Source organism: Orbicella franksi, chromosome 8 (assembly GCF_964199315.1).
Source record: "Orbicella franksi chromosome 8, jaOrbFran1.1, whole genome shotgun sequence".
NCBI classification, from domain to species: domain Eukaryota; kingdom Metazoa; phylum Cnidaria; class Anthozoa; order Scleractinia; family Merulinidae; genus Orbicella; species Orbicella franksi.
Window position 1 is genome coordinate 20,074,761 of NC_138152.1, and position 12,530 is coordinate 20,087,290.

Consider the following 12,530-nt stretch of genomic DNA (forward strand, 5'->3'; position numbering starts at 1 on the left):
ATGGTAAACTGAGAATATGTCTAGATCCCAAAGACCTAAACAAGGCCATTTCCAGAGAGCATCACGTGATCCCTACTCTGGAAGAAATTCTCCCAAAGCTAAGTGGTGCCAGGTACTTCTCCATTGTTGACGCGAAATGCGGTTTTTGGAACGATGTACTAGACCAGGAATCGAGCTATTTAACCACTTTCAATTCGCCATTTGGCCGCTACAGATTTCTGCGCATGCCATTTGGTCTCAAGATGTCGCAGGACGTATTCCAAGCAAAGATAGACCAGGCCTTTGAAGGTTGCGAGGGCACCATTGGGATCGCTGATGACATTGTCATTTTGGGAAAGTCAGAACTGGAACACGATCATCACCTTCACGGTAGGCTGGCAAGATGTAGAAATACTAGTCTGAAGCTTAACCCGGACAATTGCAAGATTAAACAGACGTAGATTAAATTCTATGGTGTCATTTGTAGTGAACAGGCAAGCAAGGTGTCAGCTCTGAAGCAGATGGCACCTCCTACTAATAAACAGGAATTGCAGACATTTCTTGGATTAGCAACCTACATGGGTCCATTCATTTCTAGTCTCAGCACACTTACATATCCTCTTCGAGAGCTAGTTAAGGAGAATAGTGTTTTTGACTGGAGCCCCGCCCATCAACAAGCCTTTAATACAATCAAGAATGCCATCAATGCGGAAGCTGCACTGGCATACTATGATCCAACCAAAGAAGTCACCCTCCAAGTTGATGCTTCGTCGACAGGTCCTGGAGCTGCCTTATTGCAGGATAAGAAGCCAATCACCAGGAGGTCTAACTCAGACTCAAAGATAGCCCTCCAATGTCTCCGAGCAACTCCAGTTGACAACAAGTTGCCATCCCCAGCAAAGCTGCTGTTCGGAAGACAGGTGCAGGACAACCTACCTAGGAAAAGCCAAACTGACCACACCCATGCTGATGATGTCATCAGCAGACTGAAAGAGAGGCAGGCACAAGAGAAGCATTACCATCCCACTTCTGACACCATGTCGTAGCAATGAACCAATAAACCAGGGAAGAGATACGTTTTAGAACATCATGTTATGCAGACTCGAAGAACTAGAAGAATATGCAAATACACACAAGCATGCGAATAACTTATACGGATTCATCAAACCTTCGGTCATATGACCGGAACTGCGAACAGTGTGAAACCGGAACTGAATATTACAGACGCGATACTCTGCATTTGTTTTGCCAGTGTATTTCTACCAATTGAAACCACCTTGCACCGGATATTGGATTTTGGGCTGAAGTTTTTTGCTTGTGACTCACGTCGGCAATATCGCTTCATGCACAAGTGCAATTTCACGCTAAATACCCTCTCTTCGATAGCCAATCAGACTGCGAGTTTACCTTTAGCTATGCGATTCTAGGCTTAATTTCTGGACCTTCACGTTGGGGGCGGGAAAGGGTTGAGTGCAATGTCTCTCAAGTATCAACTGCCAACTGCCATCCCCGAAAGAGGTAGGGAAAAATGTCAGCTGGGCTTTGGATAAGTTAAAAAGGGATTTCCCTCCACGTGCTGAGAAATCGACATCCGGTATGCAGTGTTCGTCCTGGCCTTCACTCGCTTTGAGCACGTGGGACAGAAGATAACAGGGTAGCCTATACACCAAATGCCCAATACATGAGTAAGCTAAAATCAAGCCATTGGGCTAGACAAGAGGTTATATGGTAGGAAGCTTGGTAGCATGTGTCACTAAAACAATGTAGAAATTAAATTAGGAAGCTAGACGAGTAAGAAATATGGCAAACAAACGGAAAAAATCAAACGCTTAATGACGGTTTTTTATGAGTATCAAATAACACAATCGCAAACGTTTCACTTTCTTACTTCATAGATTGAGACTTAAGAGACCACAAAAGTTTTTTCAGAAATTTATATTCATCGAAATTCCAATGTTAGCGTGTTCCAGCATACAGGATATCGATTGCCAAATGTGACATCAGTGTGCGACTACATAGTTCTGAACGACTAAGGGCGAGTGTACATTTGCATTATTACAATCAATATATTACATAGAGATCAATTATTTAAAACCATGATAATATACATGAAAAAATTACTCGATTCTGATTGGCTGAGAGCAGTGCAGTTCAGTTGTAACACCAGTGCAAAAAGTGTAACAACAGTGCAAATTACACATCGATATTCTGGATTATGATTGGCTGAAAGACAAAAGGAATTTTCTAAGCCAATGATATCACCTAAAATGATGACGAAAATTTTCTGCGAAAACTTTGATAAAAGTTTTCTCGACTGAGAGAAAATGGCAGCATTTAATCAAAAAAGGTTTACTCTGGCCCTCGACGATACAATAGAAGAACTGCGAACAACCGACGATATCCAGAGAAGTTCATGGCCAACAAAAGCCGCTTGGGTCTACAACTCAATTTCTTCAACTGCCGAGAGCTCGAATGCCATTGCAACCGATTTCGATGCCCAATTCATCAGCGTTTGGATTAAAACAAAGTTCCACATAACTCAATCCGACAATGATATGAGAGCTCAAGAGCAAAATCTGTTGAACAAGTTCAACTACTGCCAGGTTTCATTCAACTTCGAAGAGCTGCAAGTCTTCAAGACCAGCCATTCCAAGTGTGAAGCCTATTAAGCGTCGTCGCGTCCATATAATCGAGAGCGATTTAGACTGCGATTAAGCGATGAGTTTTGAAATACTTTTTGCCTTATTGTGGTTTGAGATTCCTTACAAATTTCATCGATTCCATGTACAAATATTTTTAAACGAACCGTTTTGAGTTCGTAGCATTATCAGCTGATCCTCATGAGCCAATCAGTAAATAAAGTGTCAAATCCGCGTCAAATGCTCACTTCCTGTCTGTAATAAGATCTTCTGACACTTCCTCCACACGAATGTTTCATGTTTGTATTATTAATAAGTAATCATACGGTTTTTCTCGTTCAATTTGAATTAATTTGCGTTTGTGAGCTTTTTGAAAAACTCACGGGCGCAAATTAATTCAAAATTGAACTCGAAACTTTATGATTACCTCTACTTATTTGCAGAAGGCTTAATTGACTTTCTGTCATTGAAAGTTTTAATTAAGTACAACTTTTAGTATGCTTTCCAACATGATGTGTCGGAAGTTTAACAAAACAAACAGTAGTTGCAAGATCCATTTTACTGTTTAACGATTCCGGACGGAATGGAAAACACCCAAGCAGTTATGTGTATTAAGCAAGAAACAGTGACCAGTAGATAAACCATTACTACGAAAAATAACTGAGGATTTGGTTATTGACTTATGAGGCTGAATAAATTTGAGGGGTTCCTTAAATGTTTTCGAATGCATGAAAAAGTGAACTTTATTGTGGCAGATGTTTTTTTAATATACTTTTAATTTGTTTACTATTCATTTAGTTGTTACGTATCTTTTCTGTAGTTAAGTTGCTGTCAGACTTTTTCAGATTTTTAGGGTATTGTTTCACACAAGAAATATCTTCTTGTTGCAAAATCGTATTCTGCGAGTATGTCCTCGCGACTTCAAAACAGAAGCATGGAAATCATCGTCGCCGAAGCTACAACCTTGATATTAATTAACCTCACTAGTTCGATAGGAAATTTTTTAGTGGCTCTCACTATGTACAAGAGCCGAAGGCTACGAACAACGTCGGATATTTACATATTTGCTCTGTCAGTCCTAGACCTTATGTGTCAACCTGTGTTATGTGAATGACGACCATCGCGTTGTTAACTGGAAAATGGAATTTTAGCGAAATTGTTTGTGAATTTCAAGCGTCTGTCGATTATTTTGTGCTTTACAGCTCACCTGTAACGATAGGACTGGCCGCTTTTAACAGATACGTGAGAATAGTCAAGTCTAAACATTATCACAAGGTCTTCTCTTTGAAGAAACCAAGGATGTTCCTTGCAGTTTTTTGGCTGCTTCTGGCGATGTACATTATTATAGTAAAAAGTGCGACCTGGCAAAGATTTGAGTTCTTGCCTGACTACGCCCTCTGTGCAACAATATTTTCGACCAAGAGAAGTGCTTTGGTTCACTACTGTATTACTATCCCCGTGTGTTTTGTGATTCCTTCTTTCATCATTATATTTTCCTACCTACACGTGTACAAGGCAATTAGACAGCACAATCGCAACATATCTCCTAGTTTTCACAACAGAACAAACCAAACAAGATTAGCAATTCAAGAGATCAGAATAAGTAGGGCGCTGTTTTTTGTCACCGCAGTCTTTGTGGTTTGCTGGATACCGACATGGGTTATTGCGTTGGTCAAACGTCTGTAACCAAGACTAAAACTACACCGAAGTTGGAAAATTGTTCCAGCATTCCTTCCATTCCTCAGTAGTGCCATTAATCCATTTATATATGCAGGAAATAATCCAACGTTTAGGTCCGAGTTTAAAAGGTTGTTTTGCTTGTCATGGAATTGCAATAGGACCATCAGATTAAAGCCGCAAGCGATGGAACTAACTTAGAAAAACTTCATAAAACAACTAGGGCTGAGAGGTTAGCGGGAGAGCTTCTTAAGGGGCTAGAAAGTGTGCAAGTACCTGAGGAAACGTGGACAGCGAACCAAGCACCCTTTACGGGGTACGTTTTAAAGCTTTAACAAACACTAAAACGTTTTCGGCATTTCTAAGCAACTTCAGTCTAAAGAATACCAATGTCGTGAAACGTGCTTGTGTATAATTTGAAACAACTACGAGAATGTTAGCTTATGTTACCGACAATGGAATAAGGAATTATCTAGGGAAATCGTGGGCGCAAATTTGGTTTCGAACATCCTGTGACGTAGAGGAATGTGTGACACTTGGGTGTAATTTACAAAGTCGTTAATCGGATTAGCCCGAGTGAAAACTCAAGCCAAATCATGCAATAGAGAATACAATAGGATCTTATAGAAAATCACAAATAAGTATTAAGAATATAATGGCTTTATGTAGTTTAGGCGTGTATTTCCGTTGCAATAACCAATAAATAGAATCGCTATCTTGTAACTGACAGAATGAATAGAGATCGATTGAATGTAGAACGTGTGGATCGCAAATAAACGTAAAGAAAACAGAACGATATAGTCCGATTGATTGCTGAACCAGCGGAACGCAGAGATTCCCTTAACGCTGTGGATAGTTCTGCAACAACCACAAACAAAAACATAGGAGAGCTTAATTTCAAGACCATGTCACTTAATGCTCGAGGCAATCCTTACCTCCACAAACTTAAATCCATATTCACATGCATTGAAAAACAAAAAATCGGATATAACGTTTCTTCAAGAGACATATGGCATACCTAAGATCATAAACGATTGGAAATTTCAATGACGTGGAGAAATGGTTCTTAGGCCCAGTTCAGACGCCCAACTTTTCATGAGCCGATCTTAATTCTAATTTGGACCGGCCCAAATTATCAAAAGAACGCCTGTGATTCGACGTCGAACTTAATTCACCGAACTTAATTTAGTTTGAACCAAAACACATCGAGAGGTCAGCGGTTTTCAGGCAAGGTGTATGCATTAGGTTCGCCACATGAAAAGTTCGACATCTGAATCAAAGCCGTTCCAAAGCCGAAATTCCCGGCTGAGCGAGGCGGGAAGAACGGCTGAGCCGTTCCAGTTTCACATAGGCATTCTTAACTGATTCAGAAGCCGAACTTTTCATGTGCTTAATTCAACGTATTAGGTTCGGCTCATGAAAGGTTCGGCGTCTGAACTGGGCCTTAGTCATGGTTCAAATCATATCAGAGGAGTGCTTATCCTTATTAATGAGCAGCTACAGTACGAAATAAAGAATACCGTAATAGACGATGAAGGCCGATACATATTATTGGAAATGACCATCCAAGAATCGCCATTCCTGCTGCCGCTTAATTTATACGCTTCTACCAAACTAAACGAACAAATAGTCTTTTTTCAAGAAATTTTATCTGCTGTTCAAAGAGCTAATTTTGATACAGAATGTAGGGTCATCACTGGCGGAGATTTCAATGTTTATTTTGACGCTGACCTTGATCATTCCGGAGGCCAAATTGAAACAAAATCTACTGTAAAAACGAATATTCAAGATGTCGTGCTCGAATATAATCTTATCGATATTTGGAGACTACGAAATCCTGATAAAAGGCAGCTTACCTTGAGAAAAAGAAATCCAATTATACAACGTCGTATCGACTTCTGGCTTATAAGCGACGATCTACCAGACGACGCCAAAAAAGCAGAAATTACTCCAGCTATTAACACTGATCACTGGGCAATCAGTTTGTCTGTTATAAGCCTTAAAGATCAACCATTTGGACCATCTTATTAGAAGTTTAATTCCAGCCCTCTGGATGACGACAATTACATACAGCTAATTCATTCAGAGTATCCAAAATGGATCACCGAATTTTCCAAAGTTAATGATAAAAGAGTATTGTAGGACCAAATTAAAAATAGAATCAGGCAAACTACTACTGAATACAGCAAAGTGATCGCAAAGAATCGAAAAGCGCGGCTCCTGCGATCGGAAGAAATCTTAAAACTAAGCGGGGAAAACTTTCACAACAATCCATCTGAAGAAAACATTACAAAGCTGGACGAAGCCAGGAGTGAGTATGAAGCATTATATGATTACATTATCCAGGGTAAAGTAATAAGATCGAGGGCGAACTGGTATGAACAAGGAGAGAAAAATTCGAAATATTTTTTAAATCCAGAAACCAGTAAAACCAAGAGAACATCAGTTTGCCGCCTTATTAATGAAGATGAAAAACTCGTTCTAAACTCAAAATCGACAACGATTGAACTCGAAGATTTCTACACACCACTCTACAAAAACTGCGAATCAAGGGACGCAACTGACGCTTTCAAGATTTATTAAATGGCGATGATATTCCTAAATTAGACGACGATCATAAAAATCTATGTGAAGGACTTTTGTCAAGCAACGAGTCATGGCATGAAATGTGTGCTTGCTGTCAGTGCTGCCTCTAATTACTTCAATGTGATTGGCTGAAAGTATGCCAATTTTGCAGTGCAAGTTAACGCTTGCGCGTTCGTAGTTTTTCTCATTCATATAAACGAGTAATCGTTTGAAATGCTCGAGCAATAAGGACTTTACAGCCCTCCTGATGGTGAAAATTAGTTCAAATTGCGTTCGCCTTAAGGCTCGTGCTATTTTGGGCGAATTTACGAATTCCATCATTGAGTGACGCAAATCCAAGTGAAGCTTTTGATCTTTGATATAACTTGTTGGTAAAAATTAATGCAAAACAGAGTGGCAGAGGGAGCAATATTACAATTCAGGATCTCTCACACGACACCGGGTTGATTATCAGGCTGTGTTCTAAACAAGGATAAATCACAGCAATGCGAAACCCTGTCTCTGTTGATCTTCTGGAAGCAATAACACGAATTAAAGATTCGAACACAGGTTAAACCTTTTTGTCGGATAGCTCTTTTCGACACATGGTATGATATGTTAAATTTTACTTTTATTGGGCGACGACTATAAATATATATCAGAGCGAATTCGCAAAAGCATGTCCGCTAGGTTTTCGCCTGGCTAAGCCAGCGACCTTAACCCCGGGCGGGGGGGGGGGGGGGGGGGGCTTCGTCAACGCCAGGCCGGGCACATGGCCCAGGCACTGGCACTGGCCTATCTGCTGAGGGGAGGGTGTCTTGTAATGGCACCACCAGCTAGCTAGACTTTGAGTTTTCAGTTCTAAATAATCTTGATATTGACTGTGTTTCTGGGTATTTTAATCAGTTTTTTTAACGTTGTTTGAGCCTTCTGTGTTGACATTGCACCCTGGTGGAGTTGTCCATGCCACGTGCATGCATAAGGGGCCAATCTCCTGGCCAGGTGGGTGGTCAGAGGACCTCCGGCCGCTGGGACTGTCTTTTAGTCAATGCGGGCATGTTTTTGCGAATTCGGTCAGACATGCAGACTAAATAAGAATATAAATAAATAAATAAATAAATAAATAAGTAAGTAAGTAAGTAAGTAAGTAAGTAAGTAAATAAATAAATAAATAAAGCTTAACAGGAGAGGGCGCGAACGGGACACTCAGACCCATGCGAGGCGCCCGCCCATTAAAAAAAATAATAATAAAATAAATAAATAAATAATAATGATGATGATGATGATGATGGTGATGATGATAAAATTAAAAAAAATCATAATAATATCCATAGAAATTATAAAAATCATTATATTTTCCATGTAGTCTTCCAATCACAGACCTTACTTGACACTTCCCCGCATAGAGCCATGGTTGATTTCTTCTTTCCTAAGATGGACATTGCTTTTATAGCTTTACTTTATTCTTGTTTCTCCTCATGTCCCGTTTTTGTTGAGCGCAAAGCTGACCATGGTCAACTTCGAGGTAAATGAAACTTCTATAGCTGGTTCTCACATGACGCCACTAAAATTCGAACTACAAAACTATTGATCTTCCTAAGATTTTACTTTAATGATGTATATTGTATATTGTATTGGCATTATCGGACAATCTAGTCTATAATTTTAGCGTGTGTTAGTAATTGTACATTTCCTTAAACATTTTCTGAGATGGCTTTGGAGTCCGATTCGTGATAGGCAGATGCGGTTACAAGAACCACAGACATAAGTGGAATCAGTGGGTGGAGCAAGGGCCCTGGCCTTCTGACGTTCTCTCCTGGTATCCACTCTGATGTGCAGAAGCTTTTCTCCCTCTCGTAGGGCTTCAGTGCAATTTGTTTTCCACGCACTCCTGTCACTGGCAAGAGTCTCCCACGAATCGATTGGAAGACCAATGGCCTGCATGTCCCTCTTCGCCACGTCCTTGAAACGGAGCTTCGGTCGTCCTACCGGCCTTTTTCCTTGTACTAGTTCACCGTACAAGAGTTGCTTGGGAATGCGGCCCTCATCCATTCGATGTACATGGCCAATCCACCGCAGACGTCTCTGACGAAGAAGGGTGTATACGGAGGGGATGCCTGCTCTCTCTAAGACAGCACTGTTCGTAATGCGGTCCTGCCAGGAGATGGAGAGGATGCGCCGCAAGCAGCGCAGGTGGAACACATTCAGGCGTTTTTCTTGTGCTGCATACGTTGTCCAGGACTCGCTACCATAGAGGAGCGTGCTGATGATGCAGGCTCTGTAGACAGCCATTTTGGTGGGAGTAGTGAGCTTCTGATTTTCCCAGACACGTTGTGAAAGCTTTGACATGTTGGTTGCAGCGTGCCCAATCCTCTTTCCTATTTCGGTGTCAAGGGAGGTGGTGCTAGTAACAGTAGAACCAAGGTAGATGAAGCTGTTGACCGTTTCAAGTGCATAGTCCTTGATGAAGAGAGAGGAGGAAACCTCTGTATCCTGAGTCATGATTTTGGTTTTTTGGAGGCTGATGGTTAGGCCGAAGTCATCAGAGGCGTTCGAAAAGCCATTAAGGAGGTTCTGGAGATCGTTGTCACTATGAGCAACCAGAGCTGCATCGTCGGCAAACAAAAAGGCTCTGAGGAGAACTTGGCTGACTTTGGTTTTTGATCTGAGTCGGTCAAGATTGAAAAGTTTGCCATCAGTGCGGGAACGGAGAAATATGCCAGCATTTGTTGTTCTAAAGGCATGTTTCAGGAGCACTGAGAAAAAGATTCCAAAGAGGGTGGGAGCTAGTACACAGCCTTGTTTGACTCCGCTGCGAATGTTGAATGCCTTTGACATGTTGCCGTCGAATCGAACAGTACCGTGCATGTTGTTGGGGAAAGACTCCAGAAAGCTCAGAAGCTTTGGTGGGCAGCCGATGAGAGGCAAGATCTTGAAGAGGCCATCTTTGCTAACCAGATCAAAAGCCTTAGTTAAATCGATGAAGGCAATGAAAAGAGGCTGTTGTTGTTCCCTGCACTTTTCTTGTAGCTGTCGCACAGAGAAAATCATATCAACCGTTGAGCGTTGGGATCGAAAACCACACTGAGACTCAGGGTACACTCTTTCTGCAAGCTGCTGAAGGTGACGGAGTGCCACACGGTCAAAGAGCTTGCCAGCAACGCAAAGGAGAGAGATGCCCCGATAATTGTTGCAGTCACTGCGGTCACCCTTGTTCTTGAACAGGGTTGTGATAATAGAATCTCGCATCTCTTGGGGGACTGCTCCCTCCTCCCAGCATTTGCACAACAACTGATGGAGTACATTGTGAAGCTGGTCACCACCACATTTGAAGACCTCTGCAGGTATGCCATCTGATCCTGGTGCCTTGCCGGATGAAATGTCTTTGATGGCACCTAGAAGCTCCTCTAGAGTAGGGGCATTATCTAGTTCAGGCATGTTTGGCAGTCTCTCGATCTGGTCGAGTGCAGTTGCGGAGACTGGGTTCTCATGGTCGTAGAGCTGAGAATAGTGTTCAACCCATCTTTCGAGTTGCTTGGCCTTGTCTTGAATTACTTCACCATTTGAGGATTTCAATGAGGCACATTTGGTTGGAGTTGGACCTATAGCTTTCCTAATGCCTTCAAACATGGCTCGGATGTTGCCAGTGTCAGCGGCAACCTGGATGGTTGAGCAAAGATCCAGCCAAAATTTGTTGGCACACCTAATGCCCTCTTCCTTAGCGTGACTCCTAGCCCGCCTTAGGGCAGCAAGGGTTTCAGGTGTTGGATTCTTGCGGTGTTCCAGGAGCAGATAATGTTTGCGTCAAACCAATCCTGGCTCCTGGTTTTTGTCTTGCCAAATGCTTGGATGGCAGCAGCGAGGGTGGTGTCTCTGATCTGATCCCAGCATTCTTTTGCCTCTAGATCAGAACAGTCTCTCAGTTTGCTGTTAAGCAGATCTTGGAATTTCGCAGCTTTCTCTGGGATGGAAGTGGCAGCTGCGTTAATACGAGCCTTAGTGTGGTTCCTAACGTGATAAAGTTTCTTGGCACGGAAGGCGACCTTGGTGATGACCAAGGAGTGGTCCGAATCACAGTCAGCACTGTGAAATACACGGGTTGTACGAATGGTGTGTAGGTGCTCACGGCGAGCGATAATAAGGTCCAGCTGGTGCCAATGCTTGGATCTTGGGTGCATCCAGGATACACGGTGCTGCTTCTTGACTGTAAAGAATGTATTGGTAATGCAGAGCTGATAATGTGTGCAGAGCTCGAGGAGCCGCTGACCATTTTCATTGCACTTGCCGACACCTGCATGCCCGAGGCTGATGGGCCATGACCGTTGGTCGTCCCCTACTCTAGCATTGAAATCACCAAGAATTATCAGGGAGTGGTTTTTTGGCAGTCTTTTGATGGAGTCTTCGAGCTCACTGTAAAAAGCATCTTTGATGTCACTACTGGATGTCAGAGTAGGAGCGTAAGCAGATACAAGGTGGACTGTTCCTGTTACAGTATTGAGCTTAATGTGCATGACTCGCTCTGACTTATAGTCGCCGGGCTCCACCATTGGAAGGAGCCTGTTCCTGATGGCAAAGCCAACTCCTTGCTCTCTGCGATCCTCTTCGCTCTTGCCCTGCCAGAAGAATGTGTAGTCCTTCTCTCTGAGACTGCCGTAGTCTGCTAAACGTGTATCTTGCAGAGCTGCAATGTCAACATTGAGTCTTGCTAGTTCACTGCTAATCACAGCAGTTTTGCGTGGGCCATCAATATCTCGTATGTCCATGTTCAAGCCAGTCGTCATCGTTCGAACATTCCAGCTCCCAAACTTGAGAGCTGGGCTTTTCCGTCTTGCTCTATCCGTGGATGAAGGAATTGTGGTCCACTTGTCAGCCTGTTTCCAAGCCTAAGACCTATGCACCCACACAGGACAGGTGAACCATGGCGGGACAGCACCTTATTGGCTGAAGGCTGCTCAGCTTGAAGCGGGAGGTAGCTGTCCAGTGGGACTAAATAGCCCCTCCCACTGTCAGGAGTGGCCCCTGGCGCCCAGCCCTACGCCAATCGGGCCCTGACTTAGAACCGGTAACTGCCATTCCCCGGTTTGATGCCATGCCAGGCAAGGCCATACAACATGCTGAAGTTGCCTCTCCAGTTGCTAAGCCTGGGCAAAATTAAGAGGAGACTGGTTTGCCCAGCACCAGAATCCCTCTCTCGGTCTCACTAGTCTTGTCCAAAGGAAAGGCATGGCCAGTACATTTGGGACCAGGTCGACTGCAGGAGCTGCCAGCGACTGGATAATACTCACCAGGCTGCCTACGGGGCTACCACTCCGGTTTTTCTGTCAGGGTTGACTCCCTTAGCCTTTAGCTATCCCTAGCCATCCACAAGGCAGTGGGTGCTAAGTAACCCTTAGCAAGGGACCCTGAGCAGGTGCCACCATCCCGGGTCAGGATGGACCTGGGAGCTGAATAGTGGCTAAGGGGTTACTCCACATCTCCCCAAGCTCAGTTGCTCCTCACAAAAGAGCCCCACTACTGGGGCAGTGTAACGTCATGACCCAGGACATTATAAGAGTATAAGAGCAGCTGAAAACTAATATTCATACAAATTTTCGCTTCGAATGGGTTCTTGGTTTTGTGATATACTACGCTTGAATTTCTAAGCTTTTGCGTGACGCGGCGTCTACATGA

The 12,530-nt window shown here is 43.1% G+C and overlaps 1 protein-coding gene across 1 annotated transcript; it reads right to left on the reverse strand.

Annotated features, from left to right (window-relative positions):
* Positions 1-10,600: 10,600 nt before the first annotated feature.
* On the reverse strand, positions 10,601-11,641 carry LOC145494223 (protein CFDP2-like). Its single transcript, XM_081473676.1, has one exon. It carries the CDS (start codon positions 11,639-11,641, stop codon positions 10,601-10,603), a length of 1,041 nt encoding a protein of 346 aa, XP_081329802.1.
* Between the last annotated feature and the right edge of the window lie 889 nt (positions 11,642-12,530).

Excerpts from the sequence above, each read along its gene's own strand:
- LOC145494223 (XM_081473676.1), bottom strand. The coding sequence starts at position 11,641 with ATGACGACTGGCTTGAACATGGACATACGAGATATTGATGGCCCACGC.